We start from the raw sequence: 22,540 nt of genomic DNA, 5'->3' as shown, positions 1-22,540 counted from the left end.
ATTCAGAATATTGCCCACTGTGTTGTCGATTCACATTGTTCTAAGTAAAGTTTAACAATTAAAAAAAAGAAAATGTGTTATCGTAAAGTCTTGACTTCACCACTTCCGTCAGATAAGATGGCCTTTATTGTGATTGCAAACAGTTATACAATGAGAATAGCGGCGCAACCCTCATAAGTGCATTTTAAAGGTCACGTTTGTAATATTTGCAGATTTTGAAGAAGAAAAGTGACATTGAGCGGGAACATTTTATATTGCAGTGTCTTTCACTCTCTCTCCCCCCCCCCCCCCCCTCCTGAACTTGCCAAACCTGGATACCTCGTCCACCTTCTTGTCCGTGGGTTTTTTTTGTTTTTTGGTTCCATTTACGTTGTAGATTGTCACTCAAAGCATCAAAACTATGAATGAACACATATGGAATATGTATTAAACAAAAAAAAGTGTGAAATTACTCAATAACTGGAAGTGTGCACCGGGCAGCTTGTTGTTTCGGCTTTCTTCAAGTAACTACGGGTAAAGGTGAAGCAACTCCTATCGTCACGATGCAACAAAATGCAACCGTTCGAGTGTCAATTTCTCGGAGCTCAAGGGAGCCATCAAACACCCAAATTATTTGCAGCAAACAAACAAAACTACTGCACTCGCAATTAAAATCTTTTGAGATTGATTTTCTGAGGTAGCAAACGACATATACAAAAAATTGTGCGGTCAAGCTAGCACGTTTCGCAGGTGATCCATGAAGAAGTATTGCAAAAACAACTGATACAAACACTCGGTACTACTGTAAAAATGGTTTATGCATAGTACTGATTTCTGCCATGGAAACTGCAAAAAGAACTCATTTCTTTGAGTGCAAAAATAATATATTTAAATCACTAAAATGCAGATATTAGCAGAAGCAAATGGCTTTAGCTGTGCCCAACGTTTCAAAATAAATCTATCTGAACAAACTCCAGTAGGTTGAACAAGGTGACCTGATAAAACTGGACTTGGGAGTGGAAGATAATGAATGCACATTAAAATTGGGAGTGGCTCTACGGAATACTCTTCTTGCTACAATCGTCTCTTGCCTTGGGTTCATGTTGCAGCTGGACCCCTTGTCAGGGTAAAAGACTCGACAATAAAGGCCCTGCACACGGGGCAGTGCTGCAAGTACGGCATGCAGCCGTCGCACACACACGTGTGTCTGCACGGGAGCAGCACTCTGTTGACTGCTGCATTCTGACACACCACACAGTCTCTGTCTCTGGCGTCGGACCAGCCCTCCTCCCCGAGTAGTTCCCTCTCCACCACGCTGGTCTCCCTGGACCGGGTATCAGTCTCTTCAGGGTGAGACGCTCCGGGGGCCTCTGCATCGTCTGCTGACATAAAAAGAGGCTGCAGGAGGAAAAAAAAAAAAAATGTGTTCATTCTTGACGTGAAACAGGAGATACAATTCTATACGTTTATGCTAAATTTTGTATTGAATAAAATTTTGAATTCATTAAAAAGTTTTGTTTTGAGAAAATATATTGTGCAAATGTGTATGTCAGTTTTTGATAGTAGGTGGCTTACAATATAAAGGTTAAGTGTGCAATATTTGGAGATTTTAAAGAAGAAACAGCGACATCAAGTGGTTACATTTTAGATTGCAGCGCTCCCCCTCCCTCTCCTGAGCTTGCCAGTGAACTACAGTGGCCTGCGCACACAAAGCTAGACTCTTGCTCTATGTGTATTCTCATATATAAATAAGAACGATTCTATGGGTTGTAAAACCAAACGGCTTCTATTGCACTGCTAGTATACACTTTTACTGATAGACTTCGCATACCTTTAACTCGTACATTTCCCCCTGAAGGGTGAGGAGGTATTGAAAGACCATCCGTGCAGAAAGTCTGTATTTGTCATCAGGAACATGAATAACAGTCACACTGGCGCTCTGAAAATGACACGCACATTTATTTACTTATTTATTTTATCAAAAATAATTCTGAAAAAGTACGTGAAAGCATAAAGTTGAAACAGTGGATTAAAAGTTGTTTTTTTTCCACGAGTAACCAACTGTATGTATTTCAACTCACTATATTCTGCTCCCTGGCCTCCTGCTCTTCCAGAGTGAGCACGGCCACTAGGGGGTAGCACTCCCTCGGCAACGGCCCAAAGTCCGCGATCCCCAGCTCTGCAGGAATCTGCGTGTGCCACTCTTGCACACTGTGACTGCTGATTCTTGCGAGACACAGTTAAAGATTGCAAACCACAGCAGCAACGGTGGGCAGGACATGCAAATCAAAGCAACGCCGATCTTTCACACAGCACTTCTGAGAACCATTAGAGCTTCTACAACTCCCTCCCAAGCACACGAATCATATGAGTCATATGAGATCAATGGTTAATCGGTAGGCATTAAACAAAGAAACAAAGAAACAAAATAGAGCATGCATAAACTGACTCACAACTGAAGAGGATACTCATAAGTTTGGCTGTACTGGCACTGGAAGCTCAGAGTGTCCAACAACGACTGAGGAGCGTTGAGCCTCGTGCCCTGCCGGTGGACCTGCAGACACTGCTGCAGGGCGTCCACCTTACAACCCCAGAAACAGCTGAGGGCGCTGGGCTTCAGACAGTAAGTCCTCAATGACACGCCAGCTGCGAGAAAATATTCAGCACTTTCAGAACAAGCCTCCAGCACAAAAGAGAAAACTCAGAGGACTCTGAGTTAGGGTGTGTTGTTAAAGTTAATGCTGTTTGTGTGTTTGCCTACACACACACACACACACACACACACACACACACACACACACACACACATATGTGTGTATATATATATATGTATATATATATATATATACATACATACATACATACATACATACATACATATATATATATATATATATATATATATATATATATATATATATATATATATATATATATATATATATATATATATATATATATATACACACATATATATATATATATGTATGTGTGTGTATATATATATATATATGTATGTGTGTGTATATATATATATATATGTATATATATACATATATATATATATATGTATATAAAATACACACACACACACACACACACATTTTTTCAATACTTGGCTGTACAAAATGTAGTTAACTTGCACATTGTCTCTAGAAGGTGGCACAATATGTCTGTTAAACGGATTATTTGCCATGTTCCTGTGCACATGACAAACACGCGACACAGAAAACCTAAAACCACAGACTGGTTGCTATCCATTTGTAATGAGGTAGTTTGTAACTTGACATGAAACACACCTTGAATATTGACATGAAATAAATGTATCACCTTTTAAATGGAACCAATAAATGTAATACTTTTTCTCCAAACAAAGTTTCCTTTTCTTTTTATCCAATTTGTTTTTTTGTTTTTTTGTTTTTTAAGTTGATTGCAATTTTTAAGACTATTCAGAATCAACCCTGGTCAAAATATCTTAATATCCATAAATGGCAAATTAACTGGAATGCAACGTTTTCACTTGCGTGCACCGTGCATTTTATACATTTCTCCAAATATTCTTTTTCATTTTTCAACACTATCTGCTACTTTGGTCGGTGAATACGATAACGTTTTTTCCTTACCTGAGACAGATGCTGATCCAAATCCTATTTCCAGACGGAAAGGATTCGTTACTTGGACCATGTGTCTCTCAGGGGTTGGTAGGTCCGACTCCGTCCCATCAGAAGTGCGAAGGATCACTGGTATGTCAACGCCAATCCTGCCAGACAGAAGATGGGGTCAAAAAGTGTGAAATATTGCCATAAAGGAAAAATCTATCTATGCATTTTCCTTATTTTTTTTTTTTTTTTTTTTTTTTTTTTACAAATTAACATTGACAAGATGTATAAAATCTAAGTGTCCAATACTAACCCATACATATTTAATATTACATCATCATCAAAAAAAACCTTGAATTATCAGTTACCAATGTGTTATGTCAAAGTATCCAGGTTATTTATATTATGGCAAAACAATAACTTATGCAATCACAGCAGTAACTTAGTTTTTTTTTGTACGCCAACTCGCACGTTAGGATATAGTAAACAATAACACCAAAGTGAGGCTTTGGCGACACTAAACACGGAACCACAGAACTTACCTGCATAGCACGATGGCGGCTGTAACAACGAAACACAAAGAAATTACGGTTATGTAAAAAAGCGGTGAGTACTCGTACAGGGTGACCAGAAACACTGCTGCCATGTTCAAGAGTTGTGGGAAAGAACGGCAAAGGAAATGTCATCGTTTTCACTGCAGCACTTATTCAGCCACAAGGGGTGTTGCTAGGACTGACAGCACATACTGACGGTAACTGTCAGTAAATATTATGAGCTTTGGGGCCATCTCCGCCTACTTCCTGGCTACGTCATTTCCCCCCACCTATGGAGGCCGAGGTGGGACAATTGGCAGCAAAACGGAATTTGGTTCAGGCTTACGTCCCTATAATTTAGGTTTGCAATTACCTTATTTTCCCACGTTTCTTTTCGTCGATTGTATTACATCTCTGTCACTTATAAATAATGATTATGTCACTTCGATTTTTAATAACTACGAAGTACAGTTAAACAATTTGTGAATTGGAATATAATGACGCTTTTTATCATATAACTTGGATTTTATTGATGCTATGAACAATCATTTGACAATGGGGGGCGCACTCATACATTCTATGGAGGTCCGGGCAAAAAATAATAATAAAGAAAATAGATATTTAATTCAATGTGTCAATCTGGTGAATTTTGAGCGCCAAAGTGTGACATTACAATTAATAAGAAACTGTACTGATATTAATGTTGATGACACAATAAAGAGTCAAGCAACATGTGGTTAGGGAGCTACACATTTCAGAAAAGATGAAAACAAAAATAACTGAAATACAATGCTCAGCCTCTACGCAGATTTCAGATTATGGCCCCAATAAATCGTGTACAAGTAGTTTTAACTGACAGTTTGTGAGCAGGAAATTTAAGGCAACTACAAATTAGCTTGTTTAACTTGGTAGATTTCACTGCATCCAAATGTCACATTGATAGCGTCTCATAATACCGGGAAAGCATCTAGGTGCCCATTAAGGAACCGCAACCCCTCCGCCATGGGAGATCTGTGTCACCCTTGCAGGCAGCACTGACTGTGTGAACAGCTGTGTACTGTTGTTGCACCAGGAGCACATGACCGACCACGTGCACGTAGCCCCTTTGATTTAAAGGACTGTGGACTAATTGTGTCACTTTGACAAACCATGCCGCCTGAAACGGATCATCCAAATTTATTTTGAACTATCTGGAAATGCTGAAGGCAAGTCATTTAACTTTTACGCTCCCCAACAGAGGCAGACATTCGGGAAAAATATCTGGACAGGAAGAGGTAGGCTTTGTTTGAGTTGAAAGATATTGTAAATAATACACCTTAGCCAATGTTTATGGACATTGTGTTTTTGTAAGATATTCACTCATTAGAGCTCATTATTGGATTTTGAAATTTCTAAGTTGAACTTGTGCATTCATATGGAACCGGAGTAACTGAACTACATCACCCATGCTGCACAGGTGTTGGGACAACAATGAACGTCCAGTCTGCCATCAACAAAGAAATCTTCCTCCCTTGCGATGAGCGACTGCTGGTGGCAGTGGAGGTGCACAGGAGAAAAAGGAGGAGGAGGATGTCCTTCTTGTCTCTGCCTAAAGGAGACTACAAAACTTACATCTGTGTTTCAGGTTAGTTGGGTCTATGTTTTAGGGCGTGTTTCCACCAGCGCTACGCAGCTCGGGTCATTTTAAGTTAGACCAGACTGAACTGTGGTACATTATGACATGGGATCTGCCACCAAATATCCAGACTTTATCTGGCGTCTCTCTCTCTCTCTCTCTCTCTCTCTCTCTCTACATATATATATATATATGTATATATATATATATATATATATATAATATATATATATATATATATATATATATATATATATATATACATATATATATATGTATATATGTATATATATATATATATATATATATATATATATACATATATATATATATATATATATATATATATATATATATATATATATATATATATATATATATATATATATATATATATTTATATGTATATGTGAGCCTCAAAATTTATCTTTAAATCTATTTTTGTCATTTGTATGCAGTGACCAAGAAAAAGCCGCGTCAGCTCCTCATTACAAAGTTGAAGAAATTCGGGGATTCTTTCTCCTTTGTTCGAAGGACCCAGTGGACAGTGGAGCAGCTCAGGCAGGTCGACGGCAACAATCCCCACAAGGTCAGCAACAAGTGAATGAGTTCTGGCAAACGGGACGCTTGCCGACATGAGACAAGGTGGAGTGTGACTGTGCTTGATATTGGATACTGAGGAGTTTGGCTCTCACCTGTCTTACCTCGCGCTATGATGTTTCTCATGGGACCGATGAGCAGTTCTCATTCTCGCCTTGACACTTTGCTTTGGCATATTGAGAGGACATTGTGTGTTCCCTGTGACACGTCACTATGTCCTCCAATCCATAGCTGTGGGCCCCACTCCCCTCACCTCCTACATAGCGCCCCCTAGGGCTGTGGAGGGACAGGAGTCCACATTCAGGTATATTTTGGTTCCTTTCAGGTATTTAGCTCTTTGCAGTACAGCCTCTTTATCCTTGAACCGAAGGAATTTTACCACAATTGTAGGTGGTTGGGTACTGGCGTTGCCATTGGGTTTCCCCATCCAGCCAAGCTGTTCATGCACCCGCTGCAACGAGGAACAGATCCTCGTTGCTGGTAGTGTTAGCATTTGTGGTTTGTTTACCCGAGGCCTGGTAGTTTGGTAGCTTGTGGCCTAGTGGGGGTTACCTACTCCTGGGCCTGGCTGGGTGGTTTCCTGTAAATGCAGTTGAATGTAAGGATAAATGCAGATTAGGTACCGGTGTGTTTCCACTGCAATTGTATATCAGGTCAGCTTGGGCGGAGTTACCGCAGCAAGGTGGACTAAAGGTCCCATGGCGTTTGCAAGGAACTTCCGTATCCCCTGATTCACATTAAACCCTGATACAAATCAAATGAAACTTAAGTCTAAATTGTCATGTTAGGTTCACCACTACATTGTTTAAAGCACTTAATATTTTTCTATCTTTGTCTTTTTCTCTTTAAGGATACACCAGAATTTGACCTGGTGTTTGACAACACAGTGGATCAATGGGTGGCCAACTCGTCAGCAGACAAGTGCATCTTTGTGCAGATCTTGTACCATGGCTGCCTGACCTATTGCAAGAGAAAAGAAGCAAGTCTGGGTAAGACGGGTCAAACCGAAAAACGGCAAGAACCTCAGCTGCCGCTCCAGGTGGCACCCGGTCCCGACGACAGGACCCGTCAATCTGCATCAAAAGCTCAGCCTGCTCAAACGAAGAGCTGTGTTTCCCTCAGCCGGCCAGAGTTCATTAACTGTCAGTCCAAACTCACCAGAGGTAACTGGTCGTAGTCGCTAAAGTTTGAAATGTTTCCAGAAGTCAATGGTCATTTGTTGTACCATTGTTTCCAATACAGGTGGCTGCTCCATGAACCTGGCCATCTACCGCTGCAAAGTTTTGGTGAACCATATGAAGAGTATAGTTGCTGCAAAGAAAACATCTGCTAGGTACATAATATTAGCCTATATCGTTAAAAGTATCATTTTGGTTTGTCAAAACTAACCCATTGACCAATCAATTTAAGTTGTTTAAGCGACATAAAAATACAGTATGAGAACCTAAGATATTAATCCTCTGAAGTGTTTTTCAAAAACGACCTTTTCAAATTTTTCCTTCACTGTAATTAAATTTCCCCAAAACACAATGGCTGCAAGTCCTGTCATGCAGGCCTGCATCTGTTTTCTTCTCTGCTGCTGTTTGTCTATTGTTCTGACTTGACTCTGATGCTTCTTTCTGTTGTAGCATAAAGCGCACTTTGTGATGCAGCCGTCACATGAGAAAAGACTGTTTGAATTTGGAGACGGCGATGGCTGGTGCTCCAGGCAACCGGCTGATTTTGGGAGCGTAACATATTAAATGGGGCAACTGTAGAGGGATTTTAATTGCATCTGTGGGGAGAAATCATGCTTTATTAAAAATGTATAATGTTTTCTTAGCCCACCTGTGCTCACCTACTATAAGTAATACTGACTGTGGACCATCAAATTCTGAAAACATTGAATTTCTGTTTTTTCAGTTTACCTACGAATGTCCAGGTCATTGACTCCACATTGACATATTTGCGGCATTATGAATTTTAATCATCGCCTAACATTTGCTCCCTCGGCGGGTGTTTGTTGCTTCGCAGACAAGCCTGGAAATGAGAGGAGAGCTCTTTGTTCTGATTTATACACTTTGCTCAGCTGAGTGGTCTGTTAAATTCAGCCATTGTTTCGCAAAATCAATTTCTGCGCCTTAACACAAGATCGATTTATCAAGCTTCTTTGAGGAGAGTATTGCAAAAGGGATTAATCATGATTAATCAGAACCAATGGCGGTGATTAACTTGTTAAGAATTGCAATAGTTTGACACAATTCATACCAATACATAAACATATAAATACATGCATACATAGTGTGCACAGACATATGTAGACACTGCTTATGAGGCAACATAGTTGTAGAATAAAGTGTCTTTGTGTTCATTTAAGAGCGTTTACAGAAAAATAAATTGTTTTTGTAGTTTATAGATTGACTTGTTAAACTTGAACAAATTAATGCGTGGTTCAACAAATTACAGTCATGACATGTTAATATCACCACATCATTTGAATAAGATATGGACATGATAATGTTTTACGTTCCAGGAGGCTGGCTTTGAAATATTCCAAATAACACCTGAGAATGTTTTTCTAAGGTTTTAAGAGGCACTCAGCAACCCACACAAATGTAATAATATTAGTAAGTTAGCATGTTGTGATGATGTTTAATTGCACCATGGGAATGAATTGCCTTTTGTAAAGCAAAGTTGAGGAGAGCTTTGCATCTATAGAAAAAATGTGTGCTTGTAAATAATGACAGTGTGTGTATTTGTTTTGTGTACATAGCACTCAATAATAAGCAACAAAAACAGTGTTGTCCCTTGATAACCTGCTTTGTCTTCAGTTTCAGTGGTTTAGCTCAGAGAGCTGCAATTTGTTTGTAAACATAATAAATCAATTCAGAAACATGTTGGCATTGATGACCTGCATGTGTTTTCACAATGCTTGGACGATACTTTAGTTTCATCCAGGGTTCATCATTGCTCTGTCTTATAGCTTTGTTGTTGTTGTTGTTGTTGTTTGTGTATGTGTTCTGTCTGTCTGTCTGTCCTCTGTCTGTTTGCTTTATTTCACTTCGTCCAAACAGCTTGATTGATAAAATGTATTAACTTTGCAGTTCAGTATGTCTGCTCCCGGTTCTAATCTTTGTCTAGTGATAATCTTCTTTAGTGCACGGGTTTCATTTGAACTACGTGGACAAATGCATATCTGTAATCCTGCTTAATGTGTACTTAAGAGTTTTGTTTATAGCCTTCAACAAATGCAATGTAAACGACTGATGTGACTTGGAAACCTCGCTCTCCTGCATTTTGAACCAATTAAAAAAGCTTTGACCCTCACATGCTTAATTTCTAAAACTTATAATGCAGTGTCAAGTCACTACGGAGAGATTGTTTACACAATACCCTAACCCCCTGTAAACACATTAATAAAAGTGTATAATTGCAGGACAATAAAAGTAATTTGCTCGCATCCTCAAATAAACCAACGAAGAAGAAGAAGAAGGTGGAAAAGATATCCAGGTTTTGGTGCACTAGCCACTGTAGTTCACTGGCAAGCTCAGGAGGGGGACAGAGAGTGAAAGACACTGCAATCTACCCACTTGATGTCGCTGTTCCATCTTCAAAATCTTCAAATATTACACACTTAACCTTTACGTGATTGTTTCACCTTCTATATTTTGTCTGCTAGGACAGTGTTTTGGTTCCAGTCAACAGTGTTACCCAGAGAATTTCATGTAACATTAAACACGAGTCCGGGTATACGGGGGAGCATACCAAACGTCAAGAGACTTTCCACCCACCTCGCTGTGGTGACTCCACCCATGCTGAGCTGGTACCAGGTTGCTATGGAAACACACCTGACCCAAACCAGGTTGAAGAAGTACTAATGGAATTATTGTTTGAGTATGTCACGTCATCAGGATCTTCAAATATTAACAATAAAGACTAAAAAGGAACTAAACAAAAACTACACTACACTACAATAGAATAACTATAGAATAATTATTATTATTTAACAACTGAAAAGACAGGGAACATGTAGTTTGAGCAGTGCCTGTGGGAGGCAGGCTGTGGCGTGGACTTCTCTCGGAACCAATAGGATTGGCTGTCTTGACACAACAGGGTGGAGGATCAGATTGAAAACATTCATTCTGTCTTCGTTGGTATATATACTTGGTTTGCTTTTGTTCAGACAGATAGAAGTTAAAACAGAGGCAAGGCAGGTAACATCTGTTTTAACTTCTATCTGTCTGAACAAAAGGAAACCAAGTATATATAGGGAGTATATATAGGGTGGAGCATCATCTTTCACTATCTGCACTTAATGTTTGTCATGTCATGTTTGTTGCTGATGAGAGAGATAAAACAAATAAAGCGGTAAAATAAAAGAGCCACAAGGGTGAAGACAAAGTGTGAGTTTGACAGACTGCTACCTCACAATTGTTTAGTTGTCACATATAAAATCATATACATGCATAAAGATCGATGTGAGGTAGTACCTGAGGAGTTATGGAACAGTTCATAAATATGAAAAACAAAAATCAAATCAATAAAAGAAACGAACATAAAATCACTACTAAATTCACTGTTTTAAAAAAATGGGGGGAAATGAGATTAAAAATCGATTTGAAAACACTGTCACCATATAAACACAAATTTTGTGAAACATTCAGTTTCAAAATGAGTCCCAGAATACTGGTTAAAATCAGTGCAAAAGTGTTCCCCCCCAAAAAATTGAAGCTAAAAACAGTGTGAAATTGCCCCCCCGCCCCCCCAAAAAAACACAACTAAGTTGTGTAACTGAAATCAACGTCAAGTTAAATGATCATTTTGAAAATACTCCCAAAAAATTGGTTGCAAATTGATGAAAATTGTTTATTGTATGTGAATGGCTATATATATATATATGTATATATATATATATATGTATATATATATATATGAATAAATAAATAAATAACAGCCTAGTGTATTCTTTTTTTTTGTTGACCTTGGCCCACATATTTATTAGTTTTGTGAAGTACTTTAATAAATCTCCTGAAGCTCCAGCCTGTTGGAGGGTCATAACAGACACAATGAAATGAAAATGCTTAGATTGATAGATTTTAAGATTGAGTGTATAAGAACAAAATACAATCATGACTATGAATTTACAGTACAGTTTGATATAAATTCCATACAGAAATATGAAGTTCCAGCTCCATTACAACATATACCCTCTGTCATATCTATAAAAAAGTAAACATTTACTTTTTAACATTTACATTTTGCTTCTAACTAAATTTCTTAATATGATAAAACTCAACAAAACCCACACACACACACACACACACACACGCACGCACGCACGCACGCACACACACACAGTTAATACCGCAACATCAGAAATGCATTCAATGGAAACATTCAGAATGTGTACTGGTGACATCGCTTAGTTGGCATATTCATGGAAGAAATCAAAAAGTGTTTAAATGTGTTTGATTATATAAATGACATTACTCATTTCTTTTTTTTAATCACACACCACGACAGCAATTTCAAACAAGACCTGTGTGACTGTGACCACTCTAACATTCCATCACGTTTGTGTCACAACATTCGAGTGGAGAACGAAAGTGAACGTTTCATGTTGCTTCATGGTCTGCCTTGGCATGATTGCAGGCCATTTAAATAGGCACTGTTTGACAGTCAATACATTTACATGCACTCTACACAATCGGAGTCCTGCGTTACTAGGATTACGGTCTGTTCTATTCGCCCATACTCCAGGTTTCAATGGCGAGAATATCATACAAGGCACTTGCAGATTATTTTAGTGCCAAACTCCTCCTGTGCAGACCACCGTTTGTCTGGTCTGCATTTAGTAAATAGTACATACACAATGCAGTCCACGTGATTATTCACACAATACCAGTCTTGACATTTTATTGTGTTTTATTTATCAAAGGAATAGCAAATTATAGAGTTATAAAATGTTTGCTACTAGTCCTTGTAGACCGTTGTTCTTTATAATGTTAACGGTGCTACCAAATACACTCGGCAAGACGGCACCACTCTGTTTCTACATCTCATTCAACATATGCCTTGAAGATGAAGTTCAAGGCAAAGGGACTGGTTTCGGTATCTTGAAGATGTTTCGTCTTTCATTTGAACGGCCTCGTCAGTTCTTCAAGATACCAAACCAGTATCTTGAAGTCCAGTTGCCTTAACTTAACCTTCATGACGATGATGGCCCTGGACTACTGAGAACCTTCCCAGGTATATGTGCAGAATGCATAAGATGAATTAATCAAAGTTCACTGTATGCAGGGCTCCTCTAATCTCCTGGCGGTTTAATACAAGGGACTTTGCAACCATTTTTAGAATTGAATAAGCCGTTCAGATGAGAGGCGAAACATCTTCAAGATCGCAAGAACAAGTCCAGTGGCCTCAACTTAACCCTTCTACATTAAGAAAACCTGGACGACTGAGTGCCTTCACAGAGTAAGGCAATAATTTGATTATCTAAAGTAATGGAAACGCACTGACTGTCATGCTAAATTTCTTGTTATACGGTACTTTCTACCACCCAGTCTGCACAATTTTGCATCGTGTTGCTTTCTCCTGCGTTGCATTCCTCACCCAGCAGAAGCATGCCGTTAACAGAGAGGCTTCTCTTTGTCCAGATCTTGCTAATCCTGCGTGATTTGTTGCACACTTGTGCACCCCCAGTCTTTGTCACAGCTCCCATGTCAAAGGACTGACTCCTTTTTGGCTTGCAGTCCAGTGGAAGCATGAGAAGTCTGCTGAGTCTAGAATCCAGTGTCCGACCCAACAGCGGCTCCCTGTCAGTCAATGATTTGGCCGCTAATGCTACTGTGCGACTGGAGGCTTGTTGATTGTAGGTTTGCATCCCCCGCAGCTCCAGTGAAGAAAAGGTTCCCAGGAGATGATCCAGATTGGACCGGGGCTTGGAGTGAGCGGACCTCCAAATCTTAGCAAGTGTCGTTCTGGGGCTTTGGGGGCCACTGGCAGTAGAGGATGACGAAGAAGAACTCAGGCTGCTCTGAAGGGAGCCACATCTGAACTGCAGCGCATCATCCTGTGGTGCAAATTTGGCCTCGACCTTCACATCAGGTGGAGCCTGAGTCTGGTTTAAAAGCCCATTAAGACTGAGTTGCCCTCCGTTAGTCTGGGAGTATGTGTCACAAACTCCAGTCAGTTTCCCAGCCGGAGACTCACTTTCTGTAGTTTTGTAGCGTACCATGAGAATAATGATAAACATGAGAAGTGTGGCCACAATGATGCACCCCACCACCAGAATCATGGTGCCACCTAACAGGTGACGTGGCAGAGGCTGACACGAAGGAAAGTCATCTTCTGTGAAAAAGTGGGTGCAGCCCAAAATATTGGTAGCAGTGAGTGTGGTGACTGTGTCTTCCCATGCAGCAAGTACACAGAGATCGTATTGGACTCCTGACACCAAATTTGTCATGGAGAATTCTTTGCTGGATGCTGGGATCATCCTGAATAAAGACAAAGAAAACAGTCAGGAAAGGTTGTATCACAACCTTTTGGCACAATAGCCAAAATACAACAGATGTACCATATGATGTGTCCAGTCATCCTTGCCATCATACATGACTAAAACCTTAAGGGACACCATGATTTTACTGGAAGAATCCTTTCCCTTGATGTGTACACTACTCTTTTGTACATTTAGATGTGTGAAGGCTTTCTTCTGCTTCTTTATATGCAATGATTCCACAGGGTTCACAGATGCTACCAAAATGTTCATTTAACCTTACAACAAATAAATAGAAATTGTCAGAAGAATTTCTTCAAGTAACAGTATTTAAAATAACATTTAGACATCTGCAATACTTCAAAATTCCTGCAGAATGTAGTCATTTATTTTATTTCATTTACCTGTAGATCAGGACCTGATCATCAGAACAGTTATACTGGAGCTGGAACATTTTCACCTTTGGCGCCGACTCACTGACTGTCCACTTGACCACAGCTGAAGTAGCCGTTACCTGAGAGACTGACACAACCCTCTTTGGCTGACCGTTTGTATCTTCTTTGCTTATTCTGGTTGTTCCCGTGATATCAGAGAGGTGAGGCTTAGGTTGTGCTGGCTGGCCAGAGGCATTACTCAGATGGGGTAGCTGGACGATGGACACCTCAGTAGAGGCAGTGGACTCCCCAGCCACATTTGATGCAATACAGGTGAAGGTGCCATAATCCTTGGATGTTGTGATGGTGATACTAAGGCTACCATTGCTGTGCACTACAGTTCGGGAGGAGTTGATAAGCATTCTGTTATCAGGGGATACCCAATTAATGGTAGGAGAAGGGTCCCCCATTGCTTCACACATTAAGCTGGCAGTCTGGCCCTCCAGGGCCAGCACTCTGTTTGTATGTTGGGTAACAAGAGGTGGCTGACATATAAAATCCTCGTATTTCAACTTCCAAAAGTAACGACCTTTCAGGCCAGGAGGAGAGGCACACGTCTCCAGGTCATCATCTCTCTCAAGCCTTCGAAGCCATAGCATCTCACAGTTGCAGTGAAGTGGATTGCCGCCAATGCTCAAAGTCAGCTGGGGAGTATATGGTGTTGTTAGAATCTCAGAGCTCTGGGCATGGATAAATATGGGGTCTGGTGGTAGTTTCTGCAAGCGATTCGATGTCAAATCTAATCTAGACAGTCTTTCCAGTCCAGCGAAGGTTCCCTTGGGAATGAAGTCCAACAGATTGTGGTCCAAACTGAGCTGGTGCAGGTTAACCATCTGACGAATGGAGTCCCATGGCAAAGACACAAGATTATTGTATGAGAGGTCTAGATCTTCTAAGGCGGGTGCAGGATCCTCCAATGCCTTTAAATGGATGTGGTCCAGTTGGTTGTTGTTCACAATGAGATGTTGTAAGTTGACCAAGCCTCGCAAGTCATTCGGGCCTATGCTCATTAAGCGGTTGTTATCCAGGTGAAGGGATCGCAGTGTCTCTAAGTCACCAAAGGTAAATGGCTGAATGTAGCTGATGGTATTTCGAGAAAGAGTAAGATCCACAAGGTCAGTCATATTGGCAAAGTCTTGCTGTGTAATGCGGAGGATGTAGTTGCCTCCCAGACGGAGCTCCACTGTGCTCCGGTCGATGTCTTGGGGCACGAAAAGAAGGCCTTTGGAAGGACACAGTGTGCCAAGGGATTCAGACAAATTCTGGCAAGCACAGTATTTGGGGCATGCCTGAGTGATTATCACTGTGGCTCCTAGGACTAGCAGGCAATAAAGGATCAGTTCCATTGTCAGTCAAATGAACCTACGTATACAAATAAAAAATACACAAAACAAAGATAAGGTTAGGGACTGTTCCATATGTTAGCAATAGCTCTTTTGAAAAAAGAATAACAAACAGATGTTTTTATATAAAGCGGATACATCAGTTCTACTGGGTCATGGTATTATTCACATACATTCTTGATCATCAGAGGCCAATGTGAGTTCACATATAAATTTAGATTTGCTCTTTAGATATTGCTGATATAGATTTTTGTGGAATGTTTAAAGGATAGCTTAACATTTTGGCAACCTCGTTTGTAGCCATAATCCTTTCAGTGTGATCAGTGAACAAAATGGAAGAGAACAGTACTGGTCAAACTTCCTCAAACCTTCCCGTCTACATTTCTTCGTTGGTGGATTTCAACATGAAAACATCAAACAGGACTGATAATTCTATTACTTTAAGGAAACACTTAGGGCTTTACTGCACTAAAGTCATTGTACTTTTTGCACAGTGGCAGGAAAGATTGTTAACCCAGGTGGCAAAACAACACAGATAGGTCACAAGAGCTTACCCTCATGGTAAAGGATCATGGTAGGCCTATTTCTCAGTGTAAACTTTAGATTATGGATTATGTAATAGATATATTTTTAAATAAGAATGTTGATCTTTGCAGAATAACCTACAAAATGCACTTTGACACTCTTTGACTAAACATCTGTAGAAAACAAGTGCTTTACCTTTCTGGATGTTTGACATCTGTCAGCAGTGATCCTATCCGGGCTTTGCTTCTCCTATAAGAGCAAGAGTCACGGTTTATCAGAGTGCACTGTACTGTGTAATCCTGCAGTAAGATAAGAATGTTAAGGACATGGTGTAGTTCGCAATCATGGTGACGGGGTCACCCCTGACCTCCAGCTGTGATGAACAACCTGTTGTCCTTTTTCTTGGCCAAAAGAGAAGAAGAGAGTCTGGGTCCATCCCATCATACAACAACTCCCAATTACGCCACGGTTGGTTCCAAATGCACTTTCCGATGTCAGTCAGACCACGTGAAGACCTGCTACATCTTGTTGTGTCCCATCTGAAGAAGAGGATAAATTACTAGGAGCCTATTTACCTACTAAAATTGCACTGTCCATATTCTTATGTGTAGCAGTCATAGGAGCCAGCAGTACATGACCAAGCAAGACAATTTCTGAGCACTGCCAGTGCTGACTGGGAGATGCCTTTGACAATAACTGAACTTGAAGCAAATAAAAATGATGTTGCTGTTGCACAATACACAAGTGAACATAATCCCGGCTACGTATGCACGAATTGTAATCGCTGATCTGGCTTACGCACATTACTGTGCATAGCTGAAATGCAGACGTTGAAATTTCTGTCCACAAAAAGCGAGGGATGGGCAGTTCATCATTCCATGGGAAACAGAGTACAGTCTCCAGTGAATGCTCTGAAGGAGATATGGAGAGGAAAGCGCAGACCTCCGCCAGCCTGAGCAGTTTGTTGGAGATGATGCAGCTCACTCAGCTGATGGTTGGATGTCTTGATCAGGTGACGCAGCGTCACAATAGCGGCCTTCCTCGGTCTTGATCTCGTCAGACCTCCAGTGAGAGGCATCTTCTGGTACAGGCTCCAATCAGCTTCACTGTCACACAGAAAGAACATGCAATCAAACACACGGATGGACAGACAGACAGACAGACAGACAGACAGACAAATAAAACCACTCTGCATTGAGCATGAGCTGAAAAGGGACCGTGGCAGGAGATCAACCGACATCATTTTGAATTTGTCTACTGTCAAATTAGCTCAATCTGTTGATATCTCTCCACGTTAATAGCTAGATGACAGACATCTGGAGGCCTGGCTCTCACGTATAATCAATAATCTTGTGTTGTGCACAGTTGCTATTGTACACTATTATTAATGTACATATGGGCAGTATATTAAACTTTTACCAATATAAAAATCATAAATCTAGCCAACTATTACACGATGAACCTTTATGCTCTGAGCAGCATCTCTCAACATGTTCATGGCCCATGTGGTGTTTTGGTCGTGTCTCTCTCTTGTACAGTCATTTTGTGCCTTTTCGCACCTCATATTTTATTTATTTTATTCTGTTTTTTTTCTCTCGTCTAGTCAAAATATGCCAGAGGAGAAAAATATTACATTTTGGAAACTGTGTGTTAGCTGGCAATGTAGGAGGGATTCACTGGCTGCTAAGCGACTGAAGCTGGTGACTGCGGTCGGCCGCAGCAAATCAATTGAGAAATAAACACCTGAATATTGGTGATTGACCAATCAGAATCGAGTATTCGAGAGAGCCGTGTTTTAGAGAGTGCTAAGTCGCATCAAAAGGCATCATGAAGAGCTTTACACCATCAATGAGACGACCAATAGATTCCTCCAGAGGAAACAGGATGCTACACCGGCCAGTAGAAAACTCCCCTGTGGGAAATAGAAGATCCAAGTATCCAAGTTGTCATTGTCTCACTCGTCGCCTGCTCAGGAGAATTAGAGAATGCGGCAGTACGTTCCATTCGCTTTTAAGTGCAGAATTGGATGAATAGGTGATGGAGGAGTAACGGCACGGAAGTAAAGTGACAGAAGCTACAAAAGCACTGAGGAACACATTCCTCCGCAGGAGAGAAAGATCTGCCTCAGCAGTCTAGGCCTATTGCAGCTTAACTGACACTGTGAGTTGTTTTCAACTGTATGCTTTTAGAAAAATGAAGGGATTTGGACTCGGCTGCGAGTGGGTGAAAATTGTGCTTATTTTTAAGGGGTAGTCGTAAACTTTATATTTAATTTGTGCGGTTTTGCGTTTGTTTCATTTGATCTGATGCACTGTTTTTTAAATAAAGTTTGTGGTTTGATTATATCTGTGATTTCTGTGTGCGGAGAAGCTGGCATGTTACACAATATTTTCTGCAGTGTTTTCTTTTCTCCGCTATTGTTCAACAGTGTGTCAAAGGGTAGGGCAAGCCCACATTGAGGAAAGAAAGAAAAGAAGGTGAAAAGAAAAAAATGACCAGTTCATTTTGAGAACAATTTAGCTATCAGCTACTGTAACTGTTAACTGCTAGCTACAGTAACTGATATCCATTCCAAACCATAACTTACACAAAAATATGAACTTGACACTTTTTTGTTCAGAGTTTTTTTTGTTCTGTTTTTTTCAATCTATCCGACTTTGGCCCTTTTCAGAGATGGCTGTCTTAGAGGTAAAGGTGCAGGTGCCTTCAGTTATCCACGCAGAGCCCAACCAATGTCGCATTGTTTTCACGCGGAGAGCCGTCTACTCAGACAGTAGTTCTTAATCATCTCAGCGCTGGTGTTGTGTTGACGTATAGGAAATGTACTGACACCCATTGGTTTGTACTGACACCGTTTGAATGAAGCGTGGCGGAAAGAAAACGTGACACTCGGAGCATCATCAGCATCTAGTGGAGCTCGCGATAATTACTGATAGTTCTCTGCTGCTTTTCCACTGCATTGTGTTTTGGTCCTCCGATGGTGACACACAGGCAAGGCAGCTAATAGCGGTACGACAGTGGCTTTTAAACTGTATGAGTGAAGGGGGCTTTTGCTTGTCCGTCGAACTAAAGGGAATAATGGAGAAATCCTAGAATGCTATTGCTATTGCACATATGGCAAAATGTTTGAACAATCTGAATGATGGTCTAGAAAAAAACAAATCAACCGGTTACACTACAGCCCTAGAGCCAAGCTCCCATAGGTCACATGACTGTTGACACAAAGTCCAGAGGATAAGGTTGCAAAGGGGGCATCATTCAAGTTAAAGACTTCCTGTCCACTTGCTGTTGTGCCTCAGGATCTCGTCGCACAACCCTGTTATTTTGCAAATGTTCTGCCTGATTCATGTTCAGTGTTTTTTGTTTTTTTTTGTAAAGTTAGACAGAGAACACTGCAATTGGACAAGCTAAGCAGACTAATGCCCGGGGCCTATTTATCTTTCACGCCAAGTTGATCTGATTACCTGAGCTAAATCCAAGGACCTCCATGCTGCTCACACAAATGCACATACACACCAACTGCTCAGATCTACGGAAGGCACTTCGGGACTTGTGTTGCTGATGCAGTCCTGTTTGGGATTTTAGTGTGTGGCATGTCGGTTTTCAATGACGTTCTGGATTGATGTACTACAACAACGTCAATGCAACCTCATTTGGAGTGAATGCTTTTTGAAGTCAATTTAACGTGGTACATTTTTCAATCCCAATTTTCCTATTTTCCTCTCAGCATTTCCCTTCTGGGGTCACCACAGCCAATGAGCTGCGTGCATCCGACCCAATTGTCTGAATCCATTTCTCATGCGACAACAACTTTGAGCCCTGTTTCACTTCATCCATAAATCTGCTCTTCAGTCTTCCTCTAGACCTCCTGTCTCACAGCTCTACCGATATTTTCTATCCTGCCTTTCTGAACATCCAAATAATTTCATTTTGGGTTCTCAGGCTTATTTCCAAAACATGCAACATGGAATGTCCACTGTCATACTCTTTGCTGAATCTGTCCATCCACATCACATCATGCGAAAGAGAGTCAAAATCTCAATCTCTCTCTGATACCTCAAGCACTGCCTGTTACCACAAAAACAAGGTCGACCCTGGTCTCATTAATACGTGATGAGATTAAATACAAGGCATTGCACGCCTTTCATTCACCTGTAGTCAGGTCCTCAAGCCGTAGCGCTGTGTTTCAACACTGCGTCCTGCTAACGTTAGCTGTGTTTATGTTCTTCAATTCACACTGCGGTGATGGTTTAAGCAACCACCTACACCGGTGTAGGGGTTTAACGATTAGTCAGAATAGTTAACAGAAATCTATGACAAAATTTGTAGCCAATTAACTGGTTGTCAACTTGTGTGTATTTTTCATGGCGTGGAGGATTTTCCTGGAGCTGAATCGCACACTAAACATCCACTTGCAGCCAACGTTCCGAAAGACTGGCTAGGCACGGCTTTGCCTTGCTTCTTGGAGTGCAGGAGTCACCGCAGAACTGTGGACGAAAGTGAATTGAAGAAGCTAACTAAAAGCAATTGCTAAATGGATGGCAAGTGAACGCTCTGACCCTTCTTCCTTCTGACCATCGGGGAAACAATTGTTCTTATGTTGGTTTCAAACAGTAGCTGCATGAAACCGAGATAGGACCTGAAATGAAACTCCTGCAAAATGCACAATGCAATAAGTGGATCCAGATCCACTAAATCCTTTCTCCGTTTTCATGCGGCTCCCAATTATGACACTCTGGAAATAATTGCTTTGCAGTAATATGAACATCCATCCATCCATTTTCAATACCCGCTTATTCCTGAGCTCAGGGCCCAGGGTCCCAGCTGTCCCAGCTGTCATAGGGCAAAGGCAGGATACACCCTGGACACACCGCCAGTTCATCACAGGGCCATTAATATGAACATAAAAAAACAACAAAAAACTGAACTTTAGACGTGCAAATCAAAACGTAATCAATCGTGGTTAACTACGGCAAGTCAGAGACGAATCTCGAATGAAAATATACGTACATGTAAACGTGCGAGTGTAAATACATGACAGGAAAACCAGGATCTGTGAGGCACAGCAAGTCAGATTTATGTATTATCGGATGGATTAGCGGTTTCATTGTGATGCCTGGGTCAGGAACAGCCAGCTGCCACTCCACCCCCGCTGACTTAAACCTCTCTCACCCCCCCCCCCCCCCCCCCCCACAACCCACCCACCTCTACCACCACCACCACCCCCTACCAGTGCTCAAATATGCATCAGAAGGATTAATGGTGAATCAGTAAGTGCTTAACTCTAATCTCTCTGGCAAATGTAATCTTTTAACAGACAGAAAGATTAAGGTGACAGGTTTCATCATTTGGTGTCTGACTTCACCGACAAATTCCCCATCACTCATAAGTGACCTGCAGGAAACAAACAACGTCTTCCATCAGCCGCCTAGCTTGGCTGAAGTCAGATGGGCGAACACCTCCGTGTATGCTGCACAATAGTCCTGACACAATTTAAGGGGTTGAACTCTAACGTACAAACAAAATGGAATGTATTTGTTGTCCTGGGCTTTGGACAGCATTTACAAGACAGCATAGAAAAAAAACATTACAGATGCACAGATAAAATGTTAGCTTCACAACATGATTGGTATTTCACCCACCTCACGACGGCATTTTCACATTTCCACGAGGTTGGTTAATAAAGAAGTGATAAGTGTATCTCCACAAAATCTCATATCGTTCAGCTGCTTTCGCTAAAATCCCCCAAAACGCACCCACAGCTCCATTATTAGAGCTAAATAGGGCACGACGATAAGGCGGAGCAAGAACGGTGACGGCAGCACGTCAAAATCGGACGTTGTCTCCGTGTTTGTGTTACCCATAAAGGAATACAGAATATATAGACTCCGTGGTGCTAAATTCCTGTGTTTTCCCACCCTATTTTGCCCTCTTTTGTTTATGCTAACGCAACGCAGTTAAAGGCTACGGTGACGCGCGCGCCCGCTGACAGCACGGATTATCAAGGCGGTCACAGCGCGGCTCAATGCGACTTACCTCCTTGTAGCAGGCGTTTGCAGACGACCTCTCTGTCCGCGATAGATGTAATCACTCGGATGTTGTTAGTTTCGCAAGATAACAATGTAGTATGGTCATATTCTCAACGTGTCCTTCGCTTATATTCCCGGTTATGTCCTTTTTCCTTCCGCGTGGAGAGCGACGGATAGGAGGCACGCGCACCGTTACGCGTTCTCTCTCTCTCTCTCTCTCTCTCCCTCCCCCCGCCCCCCACCTCTCTCCCTGTCACACGCACACGTACACGCACCCTCAGGAATATCGCCTACTTCTGTCACTCATCCGACAACGTCAGAGCGCCTGAATTAATTTCTCACACGTGAATCATACACACACTCACCCAAATGACTGCAGTTACAGTTTTGGCTCATTTCTTGAAACAGA

At 41.1% G+C, this 22,540-nt stretch overlaps 3 protein-coding genes across 7 annotated transcripts; 1 reads left to right on the top strand and 2 right to left on the bottom strand.

Annotated features, from left to right (window-relative positions):
- Positions 1-110: 110 nt before the first annotated feature.
- Positions 111-4,347, bottom strand: cgrrf1 (cell growth regulator with ring finger domain 1). 3 transcript variants are annotated; one of them, XM_076037847.1, is made up of 6 exons: positions 4,121-4,347; positions 3,603-3,739; positions 2,433-2,625; positions 2,061-2,199; positions 1,811-1,918; positions 111-1,377 (listed from the first exon to the last, which is right to left on the bottom strand). In XM_076037847.1, the coding sequence occupies exons 1-6, from the start codon at positions 4,222-4,224 to the stop codon at positions 1,078-1,080; spliced, it is 981 nt and encodes a 326-aa protein (XP_075893962.1). In that variant the 5' UTR covers positions 4,225-4,347; the 3' UTR covers positions 111-1,077. The 3 variants fall into 3 exon arrangements, with proteins under 3 accessions (XP_075893962.1, XP_075893964.1, XP_075893963.1); XM_076037849.1 differs by having other exon boundaries at positions 2,448-2,625; XM_076037848.1 differs by having other exon boundaries at positions 2,061-2,205; positions 2,448-2,625; positions 4,121-4,346.
- A 911-nt stretch (positions 4,348-5,258) lies between these two features.
- stxbp6l (syntaxin binding protein 6 (amisyn), like) lies at positions 5,259-8,213 on the top strand. Of its 2 annotated transcripts, none has more exons than XM_076037618.1 (6): positions 5,259-5,316; positions 5,568-5,735; positions 6,185-6,315; positions 7,177-7,489; positions 7,569-7,659; positions 7,955-8,213. In XM_076037618.1, the coding sequence occupies exons 2-6, from the start codon at positions 5,582-5,584 to the stop codon at positions 7,971-7,973; spliced, it is 708 nt and encodes a 235-aa protein (XP_075893733.1). In that variant the 5' UTR covers positions 5,259-5,316; positions 5,568-5,581; the 3' UTR covers positions 7,974-8,213. The 2 variants fall into 2 exon arrangements, with proteins under 2 accessions (XP_075893733.1, XP_075893732.1); XM_076037617.1 differs by having other exon boundaries at positions 5,262-5,385.
- Positions 8,214-12,614: 4,401 nt separating this feature from the next.
- On the bottom strand, positions 12,615-22,327 carry LOC142896195 (leucine-rich repeat and fibronectin type-III domain-containing protein 2-like). 2 transcript variants are annotated; one of them, XM_076037732.1, is made up of 6 exons: positions 22,139-22,327; positions 17,045-17,208; positions 16,470-16,641; positions 16,298-16,351; positions 14,205-15,596; positions 12,615-13,801 (listed from the first exon to the last, which is right to left on the bottom strand). In XM_076037732.1, the coding sequence occupies exons 5-6, from the start codon at positions 15,578-15,580 to the stop codon at positions 12,844-12,846; spliced, it is 2,334 nt and encodes a 777-aa protein (XP_075893847.1). In that variant the 5' UTR covers positions 15,581-15,596; positions 16,298-16,351; positions 16,470-16,641; positions 17,045-17,208; positions 22,139-22,327; the 3' UTR covers positions 12,615-12,843. The 2 variants fall into 2 exon arrangements, with proteins under 2 accessions (XP_075893847.1, XP_075893848.1); XM_076037733.1 differs by lacking the exon at positions 22,139-22,327 and adding an exon at positions 20,892-20,965.
- Between the last annotated feature and the right edge of the window lie 213 nt (positions 22,328-22,540).

This window comes from Nelusetta ayraudi, unplaced genomic scaffold, assembly GCF_046127955.1.
Source record: "Nelusetta ayraudi isolate G7.1 ecotype Tasmania unplaced genomic scaffold, CSIRO-AGI_Nayr_v1 ptg000052l, whole genome shotgun sequence".
Lineage (NCBI taxonomy): Eukaryota > Metazoa > Chordata > Actinopteri > Tetraodontiformes > Monacanthidae > Nelusetta > Nelusetta ayraudi.
The sequence above is the reverse complement of the archived record's forward strand: the minus strand, read 5'-3'. Positions and strand labels throughout refer to the sequence as shown.

Bases quoted from the DNA above. Each gene is read 5' to 3' on its own strand.
- LOC142896195 (XM_076037732.1), bottom strand. From the start codon at position 15,580: ATGGAACTGATCCTTTATTGCCTGCTAGTCCTAGGAGCCACAGTGATA. The intron at 13,802-14,204 runs GTAAATGAAATA...GTCTTTATTCAG, and splicing joins GATCAGGTCCTGATCTACAG to GATGATCCCAGCATCCAGCA.
- stxbp6l (XM_076037618.1), top strand. From the start codon at position 5,582: ATGAACGTCCAGTCTGCCATCAACAAAGAAATCTTCCTCCCTTGCGAT. The intron at 5,736-6,184 runs GTTAGTTGGGTC...ATTTGTATGCAG, and splicing joins AACTTACATCTGTGTTTCAG to TGACCAAGAAAAAGCCGCGT. The intron at 6,316-7,176 runs GTCAGCAACAAG...TTTCTCTTTAAG, and splicing joins ACGGCAACAATCCCCACAAG to GATACACCAGAATTTGACCT.
- cgrrf1 (XM_076037847.1), bottom strand. From the start codon at position 4,224: ATGGCAGCAGTGTTTCTGGTCACCCTGTACGAGTACTCACCGCTTTTT. The intron at 2,626-3,602 runs GTAAGGAAAAAA...ATTTTCTCGCAG, and splicing joins TGGATCAGCATCTGTCTCAG to CTGGCGTGTCATTGAGGACT. The intron at 1,378-1,810 runs GTATGCGAAGTC...TTCCTCCTGCAG, and splicing joins GGGAAATGTACGAGTTAAAG to CCTCTTTTTATGTCAGCAGA.